At 48.6% G+C, this 21,292-nt stretch overlaps 1 protein-coding gene across 1 annotated transcript in view; it reads left to right on the top strand.

Moving 5' to 3' along the window:
- Positions 1–21,037, top strand: part of LOC138979732 (F-box only protein 10-like) — a 30,088-nt gene extending 9,051 nt beyond the window's left edge. Inside the window, exons 7-18 of the mRNA XM_070352474.1 lie at positions 543–723; positions 1,570–1,651; positions 2,466–2,533; positions 3,590–3,726; positions 4,864–4,934; positions 12,672–12,824; positions 15,018–15,124; positions 15,320–15,482; positions 15,836–16,005; positions 16,671–16,808; positions 17,385–17,584; positions 20,179–21,037. Coding sequence (XP_070208575.1) covers positions 543–723; positions 1,570–1,651; positions 2,466–2,533; positions 3,590–3,726; positions 4,864–4,934; positions 12,672–12,824; positions 15,018–15,124; positions 15,320–15,482; positions 15,836–16,005; positions 16,671–16,808; positions 17,385–17,584; positions 20,179–20,368 — 1,660 coding nt within the window. The 3' untranslated portion in view covers positions 20,369–21,037. The remainder of the gene's footprint in view (positions 1–542; positions 724–1,569; positions 1,652–2,465; positions 2,534–3,589; positions 3,727–4,863; positions 4,935–12,671; positions 12,825–15,017; positions 15,125–15,319; positions 15,483–15,835; positions 16,006–16,670; positions 16,809–17,384; positions 17,585–20,178) is intronic.
- Positions 21,038–21,292: the final 255 nt, after the last annotated feature.

Here is a 21,292-nt window from a genome sequence, read left to right as displayed (position 1 = left end):
CGAAAAAATAAATGGGGGAGGCAAAAATGGTTTTAAAAACTGAATTTAATGGCAATCTTGGAGCTCAGATGACACCAAATTGCACCATTCTGGGGGGGGGGGGGGGGCATACCCCCGGACCCCCTTAGTTAGGGGCTAGGCGCTTCACTCCGTCGACTTTGCTATTACTTAAAGATTTTCAGCCTTTTTTACTTTTTTCATTTCCCATTCCTGGTTTTTAGCATAGCATTAGTGGACAATGGGTCAGTTGGAGCTGGATGCCGTGACCGCAAACAAAAATTTGTATCAAGATATGACCGACTTATCAAAGCTATTGAACATTCGACCAGTCTGGGGGTCAGAAAAATGCGACAGATCAAATAAGACAAAACTGTCACATGCTACATTTTAGCAGAAATTGCTAAACTTTTATGCCAAGCAAAAAATTGCTGTGCAAAAACAAACATGCATACAACAGTGTCTCTCTTTGTTATGAGTCCTGGTACTCATTTCTGCTTTTCACTCCGTGTTGAAAATATATTGAACACTTTGTTTTTGTACAGCGCTACACAGGACGAAGGGGTGATGTCTTACATTGGTAAAGTGCGCGGCTGTCTGATACATCACTGTCGCATGATGCACAGCAAGGGCGGGGTCATGGTCAGCCTTCAAGGTCACGCCCTCATCTCCGGCTGTGACATCAGCAACGTCAGTTATGGCGTACGCTGTATCCAGAACTCAAGGGTGGGTAGTGCTGTGTTTGGGATCGAGGCTCTGTGGCTGTTTTTCTGGATTTTTCATCTCTCGCTCACTTTGTGTGTGTCAGCTTGTCTATTTGTGTATCTTCATCTGTGGGTGTGACATGGGTAATGTCAGTTATGGAGTTCACTGCATACAACTTGCAAGGACCAGTACTCTGTTGTGTCCGGAAGGTTGTATATATATTATAGCTGTTTTTCTGTGTTTTTTCTCTGTCAGTCGTCTTGTTTGTGTTTCTCTATCTATTGTCAACACCTACTGGGACATCAGCAACGTCAGTTACGGCGTACGCTGTATCCAGAACTCAAGGGTGGGTAGTGCTGTGTTTGGAAGACTCTGTGGCTGTTTTTCTGTTTGTTTCTCTGATGTGTGTGTGACTGTCCATCCTTCTAGCTTCAACACCTAGTGTGATGTAATAAACAATGTCATTTATAGAATTGTCTTTGTCCTTAGGACCACAAAGCTATGTGTTTCCTCCTCTGTCAGTTTGTGTGTGAGAGTGTGTAAGTGTGTGTGTGTGTGTGTGTTGATGCATTTGCCTGAATTGTCTCCAACTTGGGACATAACCGCTTTATATATGATGGTGATCACACCATAAGAGTTTGTGTGTGTGTGTAATGGAGCATCTTGCCGCCAAGACTTGATTTTTCAGAGATATCATAGTGTATGGAGATGTACCCCCCTCAAAGACTCTAGCTTGTTAAAGACCTAATTGTTGTTAATTATGGAGAAAATTATGGTTCTTGTTTTAGGTCTTAGAACGGAGGCACCACCGTGCAATAAGTGCTGACTGGATTTTGTTCATCCATGTTTCTGGGCCCTCTTGAACAGGTAGTAATACTGAAGAACAGAATACATCACTGTCGCACCTCAGGTATCTTCATGAGACTTGCCGCCTCTGGGCTCATTTCAGGTAAGCAACTGTTATCACAATACATATATATAAAGATAGGTTTAACACAGCATTTATACTCAGTGCACAAACAGAAGTGACGTGTATATGTGTAAAGCCAGCACTAGCATTTGTGTGCAAGTTGTTGGACATTTTGACGGGCGAAATTGCCTAGTGGATAAGACGCCGGCCTCACATGCAGATGGTCGAGTGATCGAATCCCGGCCGCGTCTGGTGGGTTAAGGGTGGAGATTTTTCCGATCTCCCAGGTCAATTTATTTGCAGACCTGCTACTACCTTAATTGTCTCCCTTCATGTGCACACCCAAGCACAAGACCAAGTGCGCACGGAAAAGATCCTGTAATCCATGTCCATAGAAACATTAAATGCCAAGCTAGCGTTACCTGAAATCAGCATCTGGTTTCCTAAATGGCAGGGTAAAAACGGTCATACACGTAAAAAAATAAAAAAACTGTTGCAAAACATATGAGTGTTCAAGGGGGTTTGTGCCCATGAACGCAGAAGAAGAAGAAGTTAGACATTTCTAGGTGGTTGTGAGGTTCTGTGGTTTTCATCAGTTGTTGATGTTGTCGTTGTTGTTCTGCAACAGCTATGAATAAGCCCAACTATCTCTGTTTCTCTCTCTCTCTCTCTCTTTCTCTCTCTCTCTCTCTCTCTCTCTCTCTCTCTCTCTCTCTCTCTCTCTCTCTCTCTCTCTCTCTCTCTCTCTCTCTCTCTCTCTCTCTCTCGCGAATCATATACATTTCAAAGCAATTAGGCTGGGTGCATGTGGTGATTCATTTCTTTTCATCCAGTGAATATCTCTGTATTTCAGGCAACGACATTCATTCCAACAACGAAGCAGGGCTTGACATCAGAAAAAATGCAGATCCTATTGTTCAGGTATCTTGTTCTTTTGCTTAAGCTTACACAAGATGAAACCGGCACGGTTGGCCTAGTGGTAAGACGTCCGCCCCGTGATCGGGAGGTCGTGGGTTCGAACCCCGGCCGGGTCATACCTAAGACTTTAAAATTGGCAATCTAGTGGCTGCTCCACCTGGCGTCTGGCATTATGGGGTTAGTGCTCGGACTGGTTGGTCCGGTGTTAGAATAATGTGACTGGGTGAGACATGAAGCCTGTGCTGCGACTTCTGTCTTGTGTGTGGCGCACGTTATATGTCAAAGCAGCACCGCCCTGATATGGCCCTTCGTGGTCGACTGGGCGTTAAGCAAACAAACAAACAAACACAAGATGAAAGTCATTCATCTTAGTTATGAGAGACAAAGAAGATCGTGTTGTTTCACTGTTTTGAGCTACCTACAGCACTTCATTAATACCAGTTGTTTTTGAGTGCTTGTAAAAGAGGGTTTGTAGTGGTACAAGAGTTTTGCACAAAAGCCTGTGAAACGGAGGAAAGCGAAGATGAATTCAGGATTTGACCTATTGCCTCTCCCTGGTGTATTTGATTCCTGCTATAGGGCATGCTTTGTGTATTAAGCGTATTAATTAAGCGTTGTTGACTATGAATGTAGATGTAAATGCTTGTATAACTGTGTTTTAATTTTAAATGTGTCAAGCGCAAAGAGCATAATTGTAAAGTTATGATGTTGCGCTATATAAATGCTCATTTATTATTATTATTATATTATGTGTGTGTGTGTGTGGTGAGTGCATAATTTTGCTATTGTGTGCGATATTTTATGATTTTCAAGGATAGAGGTTTAACCCCTTCACTGACCAGCACGTACTAGGTACGTGGTCATGTTTGGTTTGTCATACGCCCATACACGTACTAGGTACGTGGCATTTACATCAGCACTTTTCAGGACATTTGTGAAAACTAAATGGGAGGTAACCACTGTCCAACTTCTTGTAGGGGTTTAAACACAGTTCTTTCCCATTGACCGTTCAGATAAGTTAGTACCACGTGGTGAAAACTCATTTTCTTTGTTTTTCAGCACAACCGAATTCACCACGGGAAGCGGTCAGGCGTGGTTGTGCTGGGCAGTGGCCGCGGTCACATCCGTAGTAACAGTATCTATAGCAACACCGAGGCTGGTATCTACATTCTGTATGGGGGCAACCCCACTGTCAGGTGGGATGGGGTTTGGTTTTTCACTTTGGATGAAATGAGTGTGTGGGGGTGGGGGATGGAATGGATTGTGTGTGAGTGGGGGTGGTGTATGTGTTTGTGTCATTGTGTGTGAGTGGGGGTGGTGTATGTGTTTGTGTCATTGTGTGTTTTTGTGTCTGTGCATTTTTGGCTCACGTAAGTGTAGCCTATGCGATCGTAACTTTGTCTGTCTGTGCGTGCGTGCGTGCGTGCGTGCGTCTGTGCGTGTGTATGTCTGTGGTAGAAACTCTAACATTTGAAGACGTCACATTACATTGACGTCACATTATGACGTAAGAGGGTTAGACGTCACGCGAAGGAAGTACTGACAGTCTCGGTCATTATTATTTTGAGCGCGCCGAGACTAGTTGGCAGTCGTGTCCTTGTAAGTAGGCTACATGCAGACAGACAGATCTAGATCTAGTGTCTCGCTTTCTTGCACAGTTTCACCTATGCTCTTTCTGTGTGTGTGTGTGTGTGTGTGTGTGTGTGTGTGTGTGTGTGTGTGTGTGTGTGTGTGTGTGTGTGTGTGTGTGTGTGTGTGTGACGGAGTGATTGAGTTTGTGTTACCGTTTGTCGATGTGAGCCTTGATGGCTTCGCCTCTTGTTGTGTTTGTGTGTGTGTGTGTGTGTGTGTGTGTGTGTGTGTGTGTGTGTGTGTGTGTGTGTGTGTGAGTGTGTGTGTGAGTGAGTGAGTGTGTGAGTGTGTGTGTATGTACAATATATGTGTGCACGAGTGCATGTGTGTGTTGGGAGTAATATGGGTAGAGGTGGAGAGACAATGGCAGTAGGTGCATACCGTGGTGTTTGTGATCCTGTATTTGTCTCTGTGTGAGAAACACATTTGTGGCTGCATACATGAACATGCGATTTTGACTCAACTTTTTGACTTTATTCATTTTGCGGGAGAGCTTAAGTTCTTGTTTAAATCAGGAGCAAAAGGTGTGTTTGGGTCTTTGATGTGCATCTGTCTGTATTTCTTCCCCTGTATGTGTGTGTGTATGTGCGTGTGTGTGTGTGTGTTCGTGTGTGTGTGTGTGTGTGTGTGTGTGTGTGTGTGTGTGAGAGAGAGCATCGTTAACAAAGCAAATGTATCGGCATGTGTCTATTTCATTTCAGTGAGAACACCATCTATGACGGGAAAGCTGCAGGCGTGGCAGTGAATGAGGGGGGTCAGGGCTACATCTTTGGTCAGTATAACCTGTTGCTCTGGTCATTGTACAGTGGTAACTCTGATTTAAGGCCTTTTACAGTCACGGAAATGAGGTCTTGAAGGAGAGGGAGCAACTGAGGTTTGTGTGGTGAGGAAATGGGTTATCTACCCTGGATAACTCCACAAGTCATTGATTCATACAGGGCCTAGCATTGTAAGCCGTTCGGCGTACTTTACGCCGAAATAACATCTCCAGTGTGCGGAATTCGATTTGGTGTAGGCCGAAATGCAAAAACCTGTTATTCCCAAACGGTAAACCCAAACAGTCCCAGCTTTCGTTTTGTGCGCCGTTCGGTTCAATTCTCAATCGGTTTGACAGTTTGCTTGAGCACGCACTTCCTCTGACATCGCGCGAGCATACTTTGTGCCGGTATTTTGTGGCTCTAGACTTGAAATAATGTCTCGAAGCAACATTGTTGAACGTGGTCAGCCATTCAGTGACAAAGAATCCAGGTATTCCTGGAAGTGGGAATGGCACTTTTAGGCCAAATAACACAAGATTGTCAGTTTTCTTGTTTTCTGTCTGTGTTTTGCTTGTTGGTGAAGGCATAAATGATTTAGTTGCTCAATCAATCTTCTTTGGGGGGGGGGGGGGGGGGGGTGGGGGGGGGGGGGGGGGGGGTCATTTTAGGTAAAAAAAATCTCCAAAAAATCTTCAAAAGCCCCCCGAACCCCACTGGGGGCCTCCTGCGGCCCCCAGACCCCCGCCTTTGTAAGCTGAACTCACTTTTTCCAATGCTAGGCCCTGTTCATACAATGTACTTTGCAATCTGAAATAGCAGAGGATGTTTAGCTACAGTGGAACCCCCCCCCCCCCTCCCTTTAACTCACTCGGGGCGGCCAGTTTTCTCCCTTGACTTTCCCTCCAGACGGGCCATTTGCATGGGCTGGGAAAAAATTCACAGTGAAAGAATGAATAAAGATAGACAGATGAATCGCAAATTTCACCTTCATCCACGTCAGATCCTTCAGTTTGAAGCATTTCAACAACTTCCAACGCCGTAAAACGCCTTGCATTGGGTCTACGAGACGAGCGTGACAACTGCGTGGAAGACGCCATTGTCTTGCTGTTTACCCTCACGCTGATCGTCGGTAGTTTCGCAAACCGGGTCACAATACAGACAAAGAAAGGGACAAGTGAATGCAGTTGCTTCCCTTGCACTGTGGAAAGACCACAGAACAAGCTAGCAACATTTAGTTCCGTACAAACTGCGTCACGATTGCCGCGCGAATTTTCGAAGTTCAGAAACGCTATAGCGTTCCGTCGTCAGGAACGCTATGGCGGACTCGGAACGCTATTGCGTTCCATCGCCCGGAGAGAGTTAAGGCCTTTAAAAATCAGAGAAAAGTAGAACTTATAAAGGAGGGGGTAAATTTGCAGAGGCTGTAATTATAAACAGAAAATCTGATAAAACTGTCACGAGGAGGGAGTCTTCAATTTGGGTGGCTTAAAAGCAGGTTCCACTGTACCATCTTTTACCATCGGTAGCTCTGGTGGTAGAGCACAAGTGCAAATGGCTGATACCACCTAAACACACATACACTTGTGTATCTCATCTAAAGTCGGGGTAAAACCCGGGAACATTCCCCTAATGGCCTTGCCGTGAAACCTAAATTCAATCACATATTCTTACCTCAACTCACATAAATGGCATTAACTTCAGTTCATTGCTAAGATATTGAAGTAGTACTCGACCCTGGTAAGGGGGGAAGTAACTCCCTAAGAAAAACAATCCGTAGTCAAGGACGGGAGTCACCTCCCCTACCGGTAACCCGCACATGCGCGGTCCTGCTACCGGCCTTCATTCCACCCACTTCAACACTACTGCACAGACGTGTTGTTGTACTCCGGCATATTTTTTGCCTTGGCCTTTGTGGAAGGCCATTTGACCCTGGTTTTTGCGTTGCTATCTTTAGGTAAGATCGTTTCAATCTCTTCGCTGCTTTCGTTCGAGTATTTTCGTTCGTTTGAGTATTTTCGCTGTTGTAATTCATCTCCACGTGCGCGTGTTTGATATTGCAAATGGCGGACAAAAACTCAAAAAGCAAGGGCAAACTTGTTTCCCTACTCTCTTCACCGGGAAAAGAGAAGGATAAAGACAAGCCCAAGTCTAAATCAAAGGCGCGTGCCTCTGTGTCTTCTTCACAGCCTACTTCTTTAATTCTGGTCACTGACCCGGCGACTAAGAAGACAGAACGGGTGTCGCTCAACTCTACGTCACCGTCACCGGTTTTCCCTACGCGGGAACGTTCTACTTCTCCTCTCTCGCGCTCGCAGACGCCACGGTCTAGCGAGTCCGTGTCGCGGGAAGAAATTCTGGCTATGTTTGCAACTCTGAAACATGACCTAGTTGCCTTGCATTCGGCAGAAAGGCCTGTCGCTCCCCTCCCGCCTGGCGTGGGGGGGGTGGCTTCTCTTTCTAGGCTGCGGCCGTCCGCGACGATCACGTCGGCTGATCTCGGGCCGGATTTTTCTGGTTCGGTCGCGGATTCCCCTGCCTTTTCAGGGGGGTTCGCGGACTTAGCGCCGCCCGGTTCCAGCGCTTCGGCGTTGGGCGGCGTTTGTGGGAGTCCCCATCTTTTTGGGGGCTCACACTTGCCTGCGGGCCCGGGTTACGCTCTTGCGTCGCCGGGTTCGCAGACGGCTCCTCCCCGGCAGTACACCGTCCATCACGTGGCGGGTGCGCTAGGGAGCGGCGTAGCGCGCCAGCCTGCCCCCCTGGGATCAGTTTCGGCTGTCCCGGCCTCTGGGGGGCAGGCAGCAGCGTCTTGTTTGCCCAGCTCTGGCCTACAAGATTCTGTCGGCGGTCATCGACCTGTAGCTCTTGGTTCGGCTGCCGCCGTTCCTGGTTGGAGTTCGCAGGGGGTAGGCTCCTCTGGCTGCCCCTCGGGGCTTCCGGTCGGGCCTGCCCGCGGATTGTCGTCCTCGACTTCCGGTTGTGCTGTGGCAGGCACTTCCGGTGGAGGACAGCGGGCTAGTGGTTCCGGTGGCAGTGTCCCTGCTATCCCGTCCCTGGTTACGCATCGACTTCCGGCCCCGACTTCCGGTTCCGCCGCGGCGGTTCCGGTTGTCGGCGGTGCTGTTGGTGGACAGTTTGCGGCGCTTCCGTCTATTGTTCAACCGACTCTAGCCACTTCCGCTTCCGTGGACGGGTGGGTTTCCGGTTTGCCGGACCCTCCTTCTGATGGAGATCAGGAAGGTTTTGGAGAGGAACAGGAAGGGGATGAGGATTGCTCTGAATCTGCTACCCCCTTACGGATTCCCAATAAACTGGGCCCTACTCTGGAGTTGGCTGCGGAGATAACCTCACGGTATTTCCCTGAGGGTGTCTCCGCCGATTCTACTGTGGTCGCACCCCCTCCTTCTGCTTTGGCAGATTTTGCGGGCGCGGGGGACACGAAGGCGAAGTTCCGGTTCATGGAATCTCCTTCCGTCCCTTTTGTGATGGCTCAGGTGTTGGCGGACGCTAACACACCCTACCCTCTCCTGGCTGCTCATGGGGAAGCCCCCCCGTCTGCTCAGCCTTGGTTAGCCTCGGCTCAGGCAGGCGGCGGCCTCCCAGCTAATTCAAGAAGATCGCGGCTGCCTAGCAGGCCACATTCTCTTCTCTCCTCGTTTTCACTGCCCACAGCTCCACTTCCGGTGACTCCGGAACTGGCTCGCTTACGGCAGGACGGTTATAGCCGAGATAGGACTGCCGTGTGTACGGAACAGAGTCTACTCGGGCTGGAGGAGAGCGGGCGTTCTTCCCTCGAACTGACCTCTTTAGCGGAAACGCTCATCCGGTCTCTCACGAGAGCCATCGCTTCGTCCATCGAACCTTTTAGGTTCCGTGACGATGCCATTGAGGCTGATGCTGCCATGCTCTTGGCGGCCCTCGCGAAGGTCACTGACAGTCAGATGACTCTTGCTGCTCGGCTCTACTCTCAGGTTGTGTTTTGGAGGCGCGAGGCTTTTCTTAACGGCTCACGCCTGACGGATAAGGCCACCATAGACTCTTTGAGAGTCTCTCCCTTCTCAGAGGGTGCGTTGCTGGGATCACGCTCTTTGGATGCCCTCCGGCAGCAAACGGAGGAGGCTCGTGACCATCATGTGGTGCAACTGACGGAACTCGCTCTTAAGCAGCACGGTAACAAACCACGGAGTTCTGCACCAGCTGCAGGCAAGTCCTCGGGGCAGAAGTCGTCTCAGGCAGGTAGGGGTGGTTCATGTTCCCGCCCTTACCAGCGTAAACCTTCCTTTGGGAAGCGGGGGTCTGGGCGCAAGCCCAACCCCCAATGAGACCCCCCCGATCCCGTCACCCCCCCAGCCTCTACCCTTTCGGTAGCAGGCGGCCTCTCCCGGGCCCTTCCAGTGTGGCTGTCTCGGACAAGCAGCCTATGGATCATGGGGGTGATTCGATCGGGGTTCCGCCTCCCTTGGCAGGAAGGCAAGGCCCCTTTGTCCAGAGCGCCGGCCAATTTCCGGTTTCCGGCCAGCCTCGACGCTCGGGAGACAATTCAGGCGGAAATCCTTCTCTTGCTGCAGAAGCAGGCTATAGAGGAGGTTCTCGACCACTCCTCCTTGGGTTTTTACGGAAGAATCTTCGTTGTTCCCAAGGCTTCCGGGGGGTGGCGGCCAGTCTTAGACCTCTCTCCACTGAACCGCTTTTTGCGCAAAATTCGGTTCACTATGGAAACGCCGGCGACCGTCAGGGAGGCGCTTCGCCCGGGCGACTGGGTGACGTCCGTCGACCTGACGGACGCCTACTTCCACATCCTCATGCACGAGGCGGACCGGAAGTGGTTGCGTTTTCTGTGGGGGGACCGAATCTTCCAGTTTCGAGCCCTTCCCTTCGGGCTGTCACTTGCTCCCTGGGTATTCACCATGGTGGTGCGCCAACTTTGTGCCCTCGTTCGGCAGCACGGGGTTCGGCTCAGGGCATACTTAGACGACTGGCTGATCCTTCATCAGCGGGAAGCGCTCTGCCTTCAGCATACCCAGTTTGTCCTTGCCCAGGCTCAGGATCTCGGCTTCCGAGTCAACCATACCAAGTCCGAGCTGACTCCGTCGCAGACCTTTACTTACCTGGGCATGGCGTTCGATTCACGGGAGTGGACAGTCCGTCCCACTCAACGCCGGGTGGACAAATTGCAGGCTCTTCTGTCTTCCCTGTTAGGGCTTCAGTCAGCTCCAGCCCGGACGCTTGCGTCTGTACAGGGCCAGATGGAGTCCATGTCGTCCCTTATTCCGCTAGGCAGATCCCACAAGCGCCCGTTTCAGGCGGCGCTCAGTTCAGTCTGGAATCCGACTTCACAAGGCTGGGACGTTTCAGTCCCGCTCGGGGTCTGGTTTCAGCAGACCACGCTTCAGTGGATGAACACCCCTTGGCTTCTGCAGGGAGTGCCCATAGCGCTTCCTCCTCCCTCCACGCATCTCTTTTCGGACGCGTCCCAGAAGGGTTGGGGGGCTCACGTGGACACACACACGACGTCCGGTCGGTGGTCACAAGAGCAGCGGCTTTGGCACATCAATCGCCTCGAGCTCGAGGCAGTCTTTCTGGGGCTTCAGCATTTTCTCTCCGCCCTTCAGGGCACCCATGTGTTGATTCATACCGACAACACGACAGTTGCTGCCTACCTCAACAAACAGGGCGGTTCCCGGTCTCAACTGTTGTCCAGCCGAGCATGCGAGATCCTTTCTTGGTGCGCTCGCCATCAGATTCTGGTCTCGGCTCGCTACCTACCCGGCTGCCTGAACGTCCTGGCCGACGCCCTCAGCCGGTCCTCTCAGATCCTCCACACAGAGTGGACCATCGCACATCAGGCGCTCCTCCGCCTTTGGGCTCAGGTAGAGCGACCGATGGTCGACCTCTTTGCCACGAGGTTTTCGCGTCGCCTTCCGATCTTTGTCTCCCCGTTTCCGGACCCGGAAGCGTGGAAGATCGACGCGATGACGATCAGCTGGACAGGTCTAGTGGCTTACGCCTTCCCTCCCACTCCACTCATCGGAAGGGTCCTGCGGAAAGCCGACTTAGAGCGGCCTCGTCTTCTTCTCGTGGCACCGCGCTGGCCCAGTCAGCATTGGTTCCCGGACCTCCTGCGGCTCGCCAGCGGCCCGCCAATTCCGCTCAGCCTCCGGCGAGGGGAGCTTCTACAGCCCAGGACGGGCATTCTTCACGATCGTCCCGAGTTCCTGGATCTTCACGCCTGGCGACTGTTCGGCGATCACTGAAGCGCTCAGGCGCCTCAGATCTTACTTTGGACTTAGTCCAGAAGGCTCACAGGCGTTCCACCTCCTCTGTTTATTCATCGCACTGGCTAGCTTGGACTCGATGGTGTGCAGCTAACAATGTTGTCCCGGTCGCCCCGCGGTCAATGCAGGTCGCAAACCACTTGGCATGGCTCTCCGCTCAGGGACGCGCCGCGTCCACTTTGCGCGTTCGCCGCTCAGCCATCTCGGTTACTCTCAAGCAGCTTGGTCGCTCCATCTCCCTCGGGGGAGTCATCGCGAGTGTGCTAAAGGGCGCGGCCCTCAGTTCTGCAACGGAGAGAACTTCTGTTCCGGCTTGGGACGTTCTGCTAGTACTCGAATTTCTCCGTTCTAGTGCTTTTGAACCTTTACAAGACGCTAGTCTTTCTGACCTTACGCGCAAAACTCTCATGCTCATACTGCTCGCTTCTGCGCGAAGGGGCAGCGAGATCCACGGCCTCTCAGGCTTAGACCGTGATATCACTTTTGAAAGAGACGGCTCGGTTGCACTGCGTTTCCGTCCCGATTTTCTCGCCAAAAATCAAAAACCTGACCAACTTTCACCGATCATTTCCATTCGGCCTCTTCGGGACATTTTAGCCCCCGGCGATCCGGATCTTTCTAACTGTCCGGTACGCGACTTAAGGCTTACTTGTTGCGTACCGCTCCGATTCGAGCATCAGCTCAGAAGTTGCTGTTTATTTCGATTAATACAGCCCGAAATAAAGACATTGCAAAAACCACGCTTACCAGATGGTCTTCCACACTTATAAGGCATGCCTATCAGTGGTGGCAGACACAAGGGGGGGGGCAGTCAGTCCTTCCTCTTCGATCACCTCGGACTCACGAGGCTCGAGCGTGGGCAACTTCCTTAGCTGTCCTCAAGTCTGGTAGGATGTCAGACGTCCTCAAAGCTGCATACTGGACGTCTCAAGATGTCTTCCTCAGCTACTACCTCCGGGACATTGCCAGCACTCACCCGGACGGTACCAACTGCCTCCCAGCCATGGTTGCCGCAGGCCAGATACTTCCAAGAGTTTAATGTGAGTATCCCACCGCCTTTATGTGCAATCTGCCATTTATGTGAGTTGAGGTAAGAATATGTGATTGAATCGAAAATTTCAAAACTAAATTTTCATTTAATTAATATACTTACTCAACTCACATCGTTTATACCCTCCCATCCATCCCCGCTAACATTATATGTGTTACAGGTGTGTGTTTCCGTGGGGGAATGAAGGCCGGTAGCAGGACCGCGCATGTGCGGGTTACCGGTAGGGGAGGTGACTCCCGTCCTTGACTACGGATTGTTTTTCTTAGGGAGTTACTTCCCCCCTTACCAGGGTCGAGTACTACTTCAATATCTTAGCAATGAACTGAAGTTAATGCCATTTATGTGAGTTGAGTAAGTATATTAATTAAATGAAAATTTAGTTTTGAAATTTTCGATTTCTCTCTCTCAACCATCTTTTCCTGTTGCAGACAACACAATCAGCAGCAACCAGTGGGGGGGAGTGGACATTCGACGCGGCAGCTGTCCCATGGTGTGTAGAAACACAATCACCAACGGGCTGGGAGACGGCATCGTCATCGGTGACCAGGGTCAGGGCACCATTGAAAACAACGTCATTTCTGGTGAGTGTGCCATCTTGAATGAGAATTGCTGGGAATTTAAGTTTCCACTGCTGACGTGTGTGTAATTTGTATGTTTTGTGTATGATGAAGAGTTGCATTGTTATTGTGTCGGTTAAGTTGCCATGCAGAAGGATACCACATGAGAGAGACAGACAGACTGTCAGACAGACAGAAAGACAGACAGACAGTGAGAGCAAGAGAGATGGACAGACAGAGAGAACGACAGACAGACAGAGATAAAGAGAGAGAAGGAGAGAGACATTTAGAAAGACAGACACAGACTGATAGACAGAAAGAGACAGACAGACAGACAGACAGACAGAGTGAAAGATAGACAGACAGAGTGAAAGATAGACAGACAGAGTGAAAGATAGACAGACAGAGTGAAAGATAGACAGACAGAGTGAAAGATAGACAGACAGAGTGAAAGATAGACAGACAGAGTGAAAGATAGACAGACAGAGTGAAAGATAGACAGACAGAGTGAAAGATAGACAGACAGAGTGAAAGATAGACAGACAGAGTGAAAGATAGACAGAGTGAAGGATAGACAGACAGAGTGAAGGATAGACAGACAGAGTGAAAGATAGACAGACAGAGTGAAGGATAGACAGACAGAGTGAAAGATAGACAGACAGAGTGAAAGATAGACAGAGAGAGTGAAAGATAGACAGAGAGAGACTGAATGAGTACTCAGGAGAGTTTGTTTATTCAGTGGTTTTGCTTTGCATGGCAGCTTAGAGGCAGAAAGCGAAGAACCGCATTTTGAGTTTTTCCCTGATAACCTTGTTTTGCGGCTGAATGTTTTATCAAAAGTTCTGTATTTCAGGCCTGGGAATGATACGCCTTTCGTCGTAAATACGACGAAGTCCTTTTGTAATTGTGTAAGAAAAGAGCCTCCGTTTTCCCCCTAAAAATGCTTAAAACGCCCAAACCACTTTTACTCATTCTCATTTGCAATTCAGTTGAGACCCCCTTTTCAGACTGACCAACATCCGAAAAAATCAGGTCTTTAAAAGGGGTATTTTTAAAATAGGGATACATTTACCAATTTATAATCAGAAAATCTGAAGAAGCAGGGTCTTAAAAGGGAGGGAGTCTTAAATCGAGGGGTCTTAACAGGGGGTACCTGGAACCAACTCCTGCGATGGCGCTGGACCCAAGTGTATCAGCTTTTGCCTTTCCATTGGACCATTTCAGCGACGTGGAGAGGGAGGGGGCTTACTTCATGGCGACAGTTTGTTTGTTTGTTTCTTCGTTCATGGGCTGAAACTCCCACGGCTTTTACGTGTATGACCGTTTTTACCCCGCCATTTAGGCAGCCATACACCGCTTTCGGAGGAAGCTTGCTGGGTATTTTCGTGTTTCTATAACCCACCGAACTCTGACATGGATTACAGGATCTTTTTCGTGCGCACTTGGTCTTGTGCTTGCGTGTACACACGGGGGTGTTCGGACACCGAGGAGAGTCTGCACACAAAGTTGACTCTGAGAAATAAATTTCTCACCGAACGTGGGGACGAACTCACGCTGACAGCGGCCAACTGGATACAAATCCAGCGCGCTACCGACTGAGCTACATCCCCGCCCGCATGGCGACAGTGAAACCCGCCTTTCAAGACCTGAGAAAATCTGAGAAAATCTGGTCTTTAAAACGACGGAGTCTGAAAATGGAGGTAGATTGAAAGAGACTATGAAGACAAAATCTGAAAAGTAAGGTCTCAAGAGGGGTCTTTAAAGGGGGGGGGGGGGGGGGTTCCACTGTAACAGTCGGTTCTCCATAACAAGCCACTCAGGCATCACACTCCGGGGAGGACACTCCAGCTTTGCTGTTGAATTTATTTATGTTTTATAACTACGTATGTTGGGTGTGCTTGGCTGGAGTGAATGGAGTGATGACCGCGTGTCAAAACGAATTCGCAAACTTGGGCAATACATTTTCTGTATTCTGTATAGCATCGACAAAACATGAAATCCGTAGTCTCCCGAGACTGAAGGATGCCCACTACAGTTAAACCCCCTATTCAGACCTTACTTTTTCAGACCTCTTGTTCGTGACCTCTGTAAATTTACCTCCTTTTTAAGACATGTTTTTCTCAGATTTTTGGAAGTCTTAAAAGGCGGGTTCCACTGTATTAATAGGGGTTTGCGATGGTAACAGAAAGCTGCATGGTGTGACGTGCTATGTTTCAGACAACGCAGGCTGTGGGTTGTGGCTGATGAGCGCCAGCAGACCCTATATCCATGGCAACCAGATCAGCAACAACGGTGACACTGGCGTCATGATGGTTAACAAAACGGTAAGCTTTACTGCTTAATAACAATTGTGTGTGTGTGTGTGTGTGTGTGTGTGAATGTGGTTTATTTTTGGGTTAAACAATATTGTTAAGGCACCATAATTCAAGATTGTAATGTGTCACAGTACTTTCTATCGTTTTAATTTCTGTTGTGCAGTTATCTATGAAAATAGCAAAAAGCTGTTTGACATGTTTCAGGATATTCAGCATGAAGGAAGCCACATGCTGCCGGCGGGGGCGGAGAGCGTGGATCACATTTCCCGCAGCCTGAGCATGATGGAAGTGCTGGACGATGTTCCCACACCGCTGTCCAAGTGTGAACACACCACGCTGCAACACAACAACATCTATCACAATGCTGGTTGGTTCATTTCATTTCCTTTATTATCCCATTGCTAGCAAATTTAGGTCGCTTCCTCTCACTCTCAGTGGAAAGCTAGCAGCAACAAGAGCCACGCTAACTCAGGTATGTGCGTGTTTAGGAGCAATCAGTCATCTGCACTTATGGCAGAATGATCAAGGTGTTTTACATGCCACTGTGGTGACAGGGGGGGGGGAGGACGGGACATGAAAACTGTCTCTGAGTCTGCACATATAAAGTTGACCCGTGTCCGCCCCAGCCTGGATTCGAAGCCGTGACCCGATGATCACAAGTCCAGTGCTCTACCAACCGAGCTACCTGGCCCCGTATAATACAGGTGTTTTTGTTCCCAGGTCGAGGGGTGGCGGTGGAACTGGGGGGCCAAGTTGACATCCTGTACAACGCCATCTACGCCAATCATCACGACGGCATCTGGGTCCACCAGGAGGCACCACTGGCCCTGTGCAGCAACAGCATCAGCAGTAACCGTGGCAACGGAGTGGTTACTGCTCTCACGACTTCAGTCAGTGTTTGAGTCTTTTGTCTTTTGTTCTTCCGTTTCCTTGAGGTTTTTGGTGGTGGTTCTTTTTTCTTGGTTTCTTTCCTTTCACCCCAGTATGTGTTGTTTTACCGCCAACACCATATGTATTTTGCTGTAAACCTTTTGCTAGAATTGGAACCTTTTCCATTTGTGCTCCTGCTTTGTCTACTTCGTCCCGCACTCACTATTCCTCTTACTCTCTCTCTCTCTCTCTCTCTCTCTCTCTCTCTCTCTCTCTCTCTCTCTCTCTCTCTCTCTCTCTCCCTTCCCTCTCTCTTTATCCCTCCCTCTCTCTGTGTATCTTTCTATCTCTCTCTCTCTCCCTCCCTCTCTCTCTCCCTTCCCTCTCTCTTGCTGCCCTCTCTCTTGCTTTCTCTACTTCATCCTTCCTCTCTCCTTGCTTCTTACTCAGTCTCTTGCATTTTTCACGCTTACTTTCTTTTTTGGCCTTTCACCCACTCCCCACCCCCCGTCCCACGGCCTTCACATAGTTTTTCGATTATGCTTTACATTAATCTTAAGCTCACCCTCATCCCCCCTCCCCCCATTCACCCCCCTCCTCTTCCCTCGAGTAAAATAGTGTATTACTGACAACAATGAAGACGATGATATTGATCTCATCATCATTTCTTTTTCTTGCCTTTCAGATGGAGATTAGTGGCAACGGTATCTATGACAACAGGGACTGCGGCATTGTGTGCGGCAGCCATGTTAAAGTCTGTGAGAATGACGTCGTTGGAAACCAGGCAGGGGGGATCACTGTGGATGAGAAGGCAGTTGTCAAGGTAACAGCAAAACGTTGCTATCAAAAATTCTCGAGAATAAAAAAGAAACAGAATATACTTCAATTTTGCATATTCAGTAGAATTCATATTTTCAGCATATTCCACGATCATCAGTGTTATTTTATCATCAACTAAAATGACCTACGGTGGTATATGCAATGAAAAGACACCATTGGGACCAGGTAAAAGTATCCCTACATTGCAGTTGGCCTGTCATGACGGTTGTATTTTGGTGAAGTTAGTTGACATAATGACAACAAAAAGTGTCCTTTTTTGGGAGATGTCCTCTTACCGTAGGGGCCACACATCACAGTTACTACTGTTCTACTCAAGTAGAATTTGTTCTTGGCTGAAAAGAGTAATTTTTAGTGTGATAAAGACTTGAAAAGCTAAGTTCCAGGTTACATTAAGGATTTTGTATGCACTCAGAATAACAACACAGTCACACGCACATGCAACACTCATACAGACATGCACACACGCACAATCACACATACACACACACACATACAAACACACACACACACACACACACACACACACACACACACCATTAAATCTGTATTCGTCTTTCAGATCAGTGCGAATCGTATCCAAGCCACAACAGGTCATGCTGTCAAGGTCACAGCATTGGCCACAGAGGTCGTTGTCGAGGGCAACCAGATCTATAGTGACTGCGGCCAAGACATTGTTGACCTGAGCCAAAGGGCCACAGTCAGGGAGAATCACACCCAGCTCCCTGCATTAGCCCAGGACAAAATTGGAAACAATTCACGGTAAGTTGGGATTTTTTGGGACAAAATTGGGAAAAATTCATGGTAATTCATTTGACAAATTTCGAAACAGTTCACGGTAAGTTGGGAAATATTTTGTCAGAATTAGGAAGGATCCACCATTAGATTTCACAGAATTGGAAACAATGCATGGTAACTTTGGAATCATTTACCAAAATTGGGTACAGTTTACAAGAAGTTGAAAATCATTTGACAAAACTGGGTACAATTCACCATAAGGTAGGAATATTTCAAGAGAATAAGAAACTGTTCATGGTAAGTTGAGAATCATTTGACAGAATTGGGAACAATTTATTGGTAAGTTGGGAATCGTTTGATAAAACTTGGTACAATTCTCAATAAGTTAAAAATCATTTGACAAAATTGGGTACCATTCACGTTAAGTTTGGAATCATCAACAGAAAAAGAAACGGTTCATGGTAAGTTGGGAATCATTTGACAGAATAAGAAACAATTTGTTGGCAAGTTTGACAGATCTTGCATGGCATCAGTCAAGAAATTGATCAGTTTTATCAAAAAAGAACAAGGGGATCGAGACTGCAGCTTCTTCATGTGGCTACAGCAGTCCCTCTCATGAACGGACACCCTTGGGCCATAGCAAAACTGTCCGTACATTGCAGGTGTCCGGTCACGGGAGGGGTGACCACACCACCCCCTCCCCCATACACTCACACAGAGACACACAAACAACAGGATTGAGTCTATGCTAATCACTTCTTGTGGCTACTAAACAATAAACTCCTAATACTTCTTTAAACGTTCTGTAAAAATGATTTGTATGAAAAGTGTTGAAAAGAAGAGATAAAATAAATCCTCAAGGCAGTGAACACACTCACCATGCACTGACATACGAAAGCAGCCACACAAACACAGCACAGAGGAGCGTGTGCAGATGCTTTGCAAGAATAAGCTTGAAACCCAGTTTGAATAAATAGCAGCAGATAGAGCTGCATGTCATAATTATGTAATTTATTTTCATCTTGTCTGGCTTTATTGACTGCATGCCGATCATGTGGCATGGCAGTGACTTTTCACTCTTTAGTCGGAAATACACTGTACATAACACAGCTCCCACTCTCCCTCACTAATGCCTACCCCAAGCCGTGACAACTGATGCTTGGAAATTGTGTGGAAGAGTACACCTCTCTATTTCTCTCCAATGCTCTTCCTGCTGACATGCAGTGACACCGGACACCCCACAGAGTTTAGCCAGCTACCCCTCCACCTCCCCTCCCCCCCTCTCTCTCTCACTCCCTCCAGCCATGTACTGTTGAGCTGTGGCCAGAGAGGTCAGCTCCAACTGTTCACTCAGAGCAAAACCAGTTGACTGTGTCGTAACTTTTGACACAGCAAGACAACTGAAGGGTTCACAGATTAGGCAACCGACTCACTGGTCAAGGCTGAGGGGAAACAAGAGTATCTTGTCAATGAAAGAGGTTACACACAGACACACGATGCTGAGAACTGTGGCCGGTTTTTCACTCTCTTTCGCTCAGGACCTTCATCGACTGTGGTTTCTGTTGTTTACGTCCAACAGACAAGAATAAAGAGCACAGTGCAGTTTCATGTTGGCATCTTCGCATGTACTCCACTCCTGACCAAAACTACCCCCCCTCCTGATGGGTACAGGTGCACTCAAGTTACCAGTGACTGTCGTCACGCCATTGCGGCTGTGATCTTTGCACCAAGAGCCGGACTGCTCTGTTATCGATTTTGTTGTGGTGAAAATTTGACGATGGTCTGTCCGTACATTGGAGGTATGACCTGCTGTTGGGACCGAAAATGAGTGTCCGTGTCCACGTTTTGCAGGTGTCCGTTTAAGGGGGGGCAAATATAGAAGGAAAACACTCCGTGCCGAGCAAATGTGTCCGTACATGTCAGGTGTCCGCTCACGCCGGGGGCCGTACATTGCAGGGACTGCTGTAGTAATTACTGTTGGTTACTCTCCATTGTTGTGTGATTCAACCACAAATCTTACAAAGACGCGGATTTTAACCTGCCGTACTTCCTCAATGGTAGCTGTTTGTTCATTCTGCTAATTGAGGATGACATTTGCTTGTTCATTTCAATGCTTGTGTTTCTCTCAGGTGCCAGGAGACTGGTTCCGGATAACTCTCACTTAGTTTATTACACAGGTCGTATGCATTTAGAGTGCTTACTTCCCTTTGTTTATCAGATCTTTAACCCCTTCACTGCCACAGTATAACAGCATTATCCGAACGGTCTATGGGAAAGAAATGTGTTTAGAACCCCTACAAGTACTTGGACAGTGGTTACCTCCCATTTAGTTTTCAGAAATGTCCTGAAATGTTGTTGACACAAATCCCACGTATGAGATACGGTTATGGGCGTAGGACAAACCGAAAATGACCACGTATTACATACGGGGTGGGCAGTGAAGGGGTTAAATCTGAACAACAAAGTGACTGTGGTGAGATGAACAAAGTTAAAAAACAAAAGATATCTGGTACTCACCGATACAAAAACTGAGTATATTGTCAATATCGGTAGATCTTTAGATAGCCCTCTGCCTCATTTATTTCAGATTTTCATTCTGCTAAATTCACATGTTTCAGCCACAAGTATCACAAAGACACCGTGTTCAACAAGTCGCTGTTCCTCAAGGACCCTCCCCCTCGCCCCGCTATCCAGCCTCCGCCCCCGCCCTCCCACCTCCCCGCCCACAATGTCAGTTCCATCACCAAGGTCATGCTGCCCTCTGGTGACACCTGCCAGGAAGGGAGCAAACTCTGCAGGATTTTGTGACGGTGTTTCTATAGGGTTGGGAAAAAACAGACAAAGAAAGAAAGAAGCACAAGCAGAGTGGTGAGCAACAATGTGGAGATATACAAATGAAGTAATGCGCACATAGTGGTGCACCTTTGTTGCTGACCGCGATGTTTGGCGTCGCCGATCCACCAGGCTGTCCCCTCCTTCGAGAACACCCGCAGGGGAGAGAGAGAAAATCAAGTTTTACGCCCTCACGGCAAAGACATTAGGGGCATGATCCCGGGTTGTACCCCGACTTTAGATGAGATACACAAGGGTATGGGTGTTTAAGTGGTATCAGCCATCGGCACTTATTGCAGAATGACCGAGGTCTTTTATGTGCCACTGTGGTGACACGGGGGTGGGACATGGATACCGTCTCTGGGTCTGCACATAAAGTTGATCCATGTATGGCCCGGATTGGAACCCGTGGTGACACGGGGGTGGGACATGGATACCGTCTCTGGGTCTGCACATAAAGTTGATCCATGTATGGCCCGGCCCGGATTGGAACCCGTGACCCTCGGATCACAAGTCTATCGCTTACCAGCTAAGCTACCAGGCCCTCAATTCAAGCATAACATGCGAGCATAATCAATAGCATTTTCTGTCCACTGTGTTATTTAAGATATGTCTTGTAGTACAGTGGAACCCCCCTTTTAAGAACCCCCCCCCCCACCACCCAAGTTCCCTCCCTTTTAAGACCCCCCCCTCCCCAAGTTCCCTCCCTTTTAAGACCCCCCCCCAAGTTCCCTCCCTTTTAAGACCCACCCCCCAAGTTCCCTCCCTTTTAAGACCCCCCCAAGTTCCCTCCCTTTTAAGACCCCCCCAAGTTCCCTCCCTCTTAAGACCCCCCCCAAGTTTCCTCCCTTTTAAGACCCCCCCCTCCCCAAGTTCCCTCCCTTTTAAGACCTTACTCTT

The sequence above is a fragment of the Littorina saxatilis genome, linkage group LG11 (assembly GCF_037325665.1).
Source record: "Littorina saxatilis isolate snail1 linkage group LG11, US_GU_Lsax_2.0, whole genome shotgun sequence".
Lineage (NCBI taxonomy): Eukaryota > Metazoa > Mollusca > Gastropoda > Littorinimorpha > Littorinidae > Littorina > Littorina saxatilis.
The sequence above is the reverse complement of the archived record's forward strand: the minus strand, read 5'-3'. Positions and strand labels throughout refer to the sequence as shown.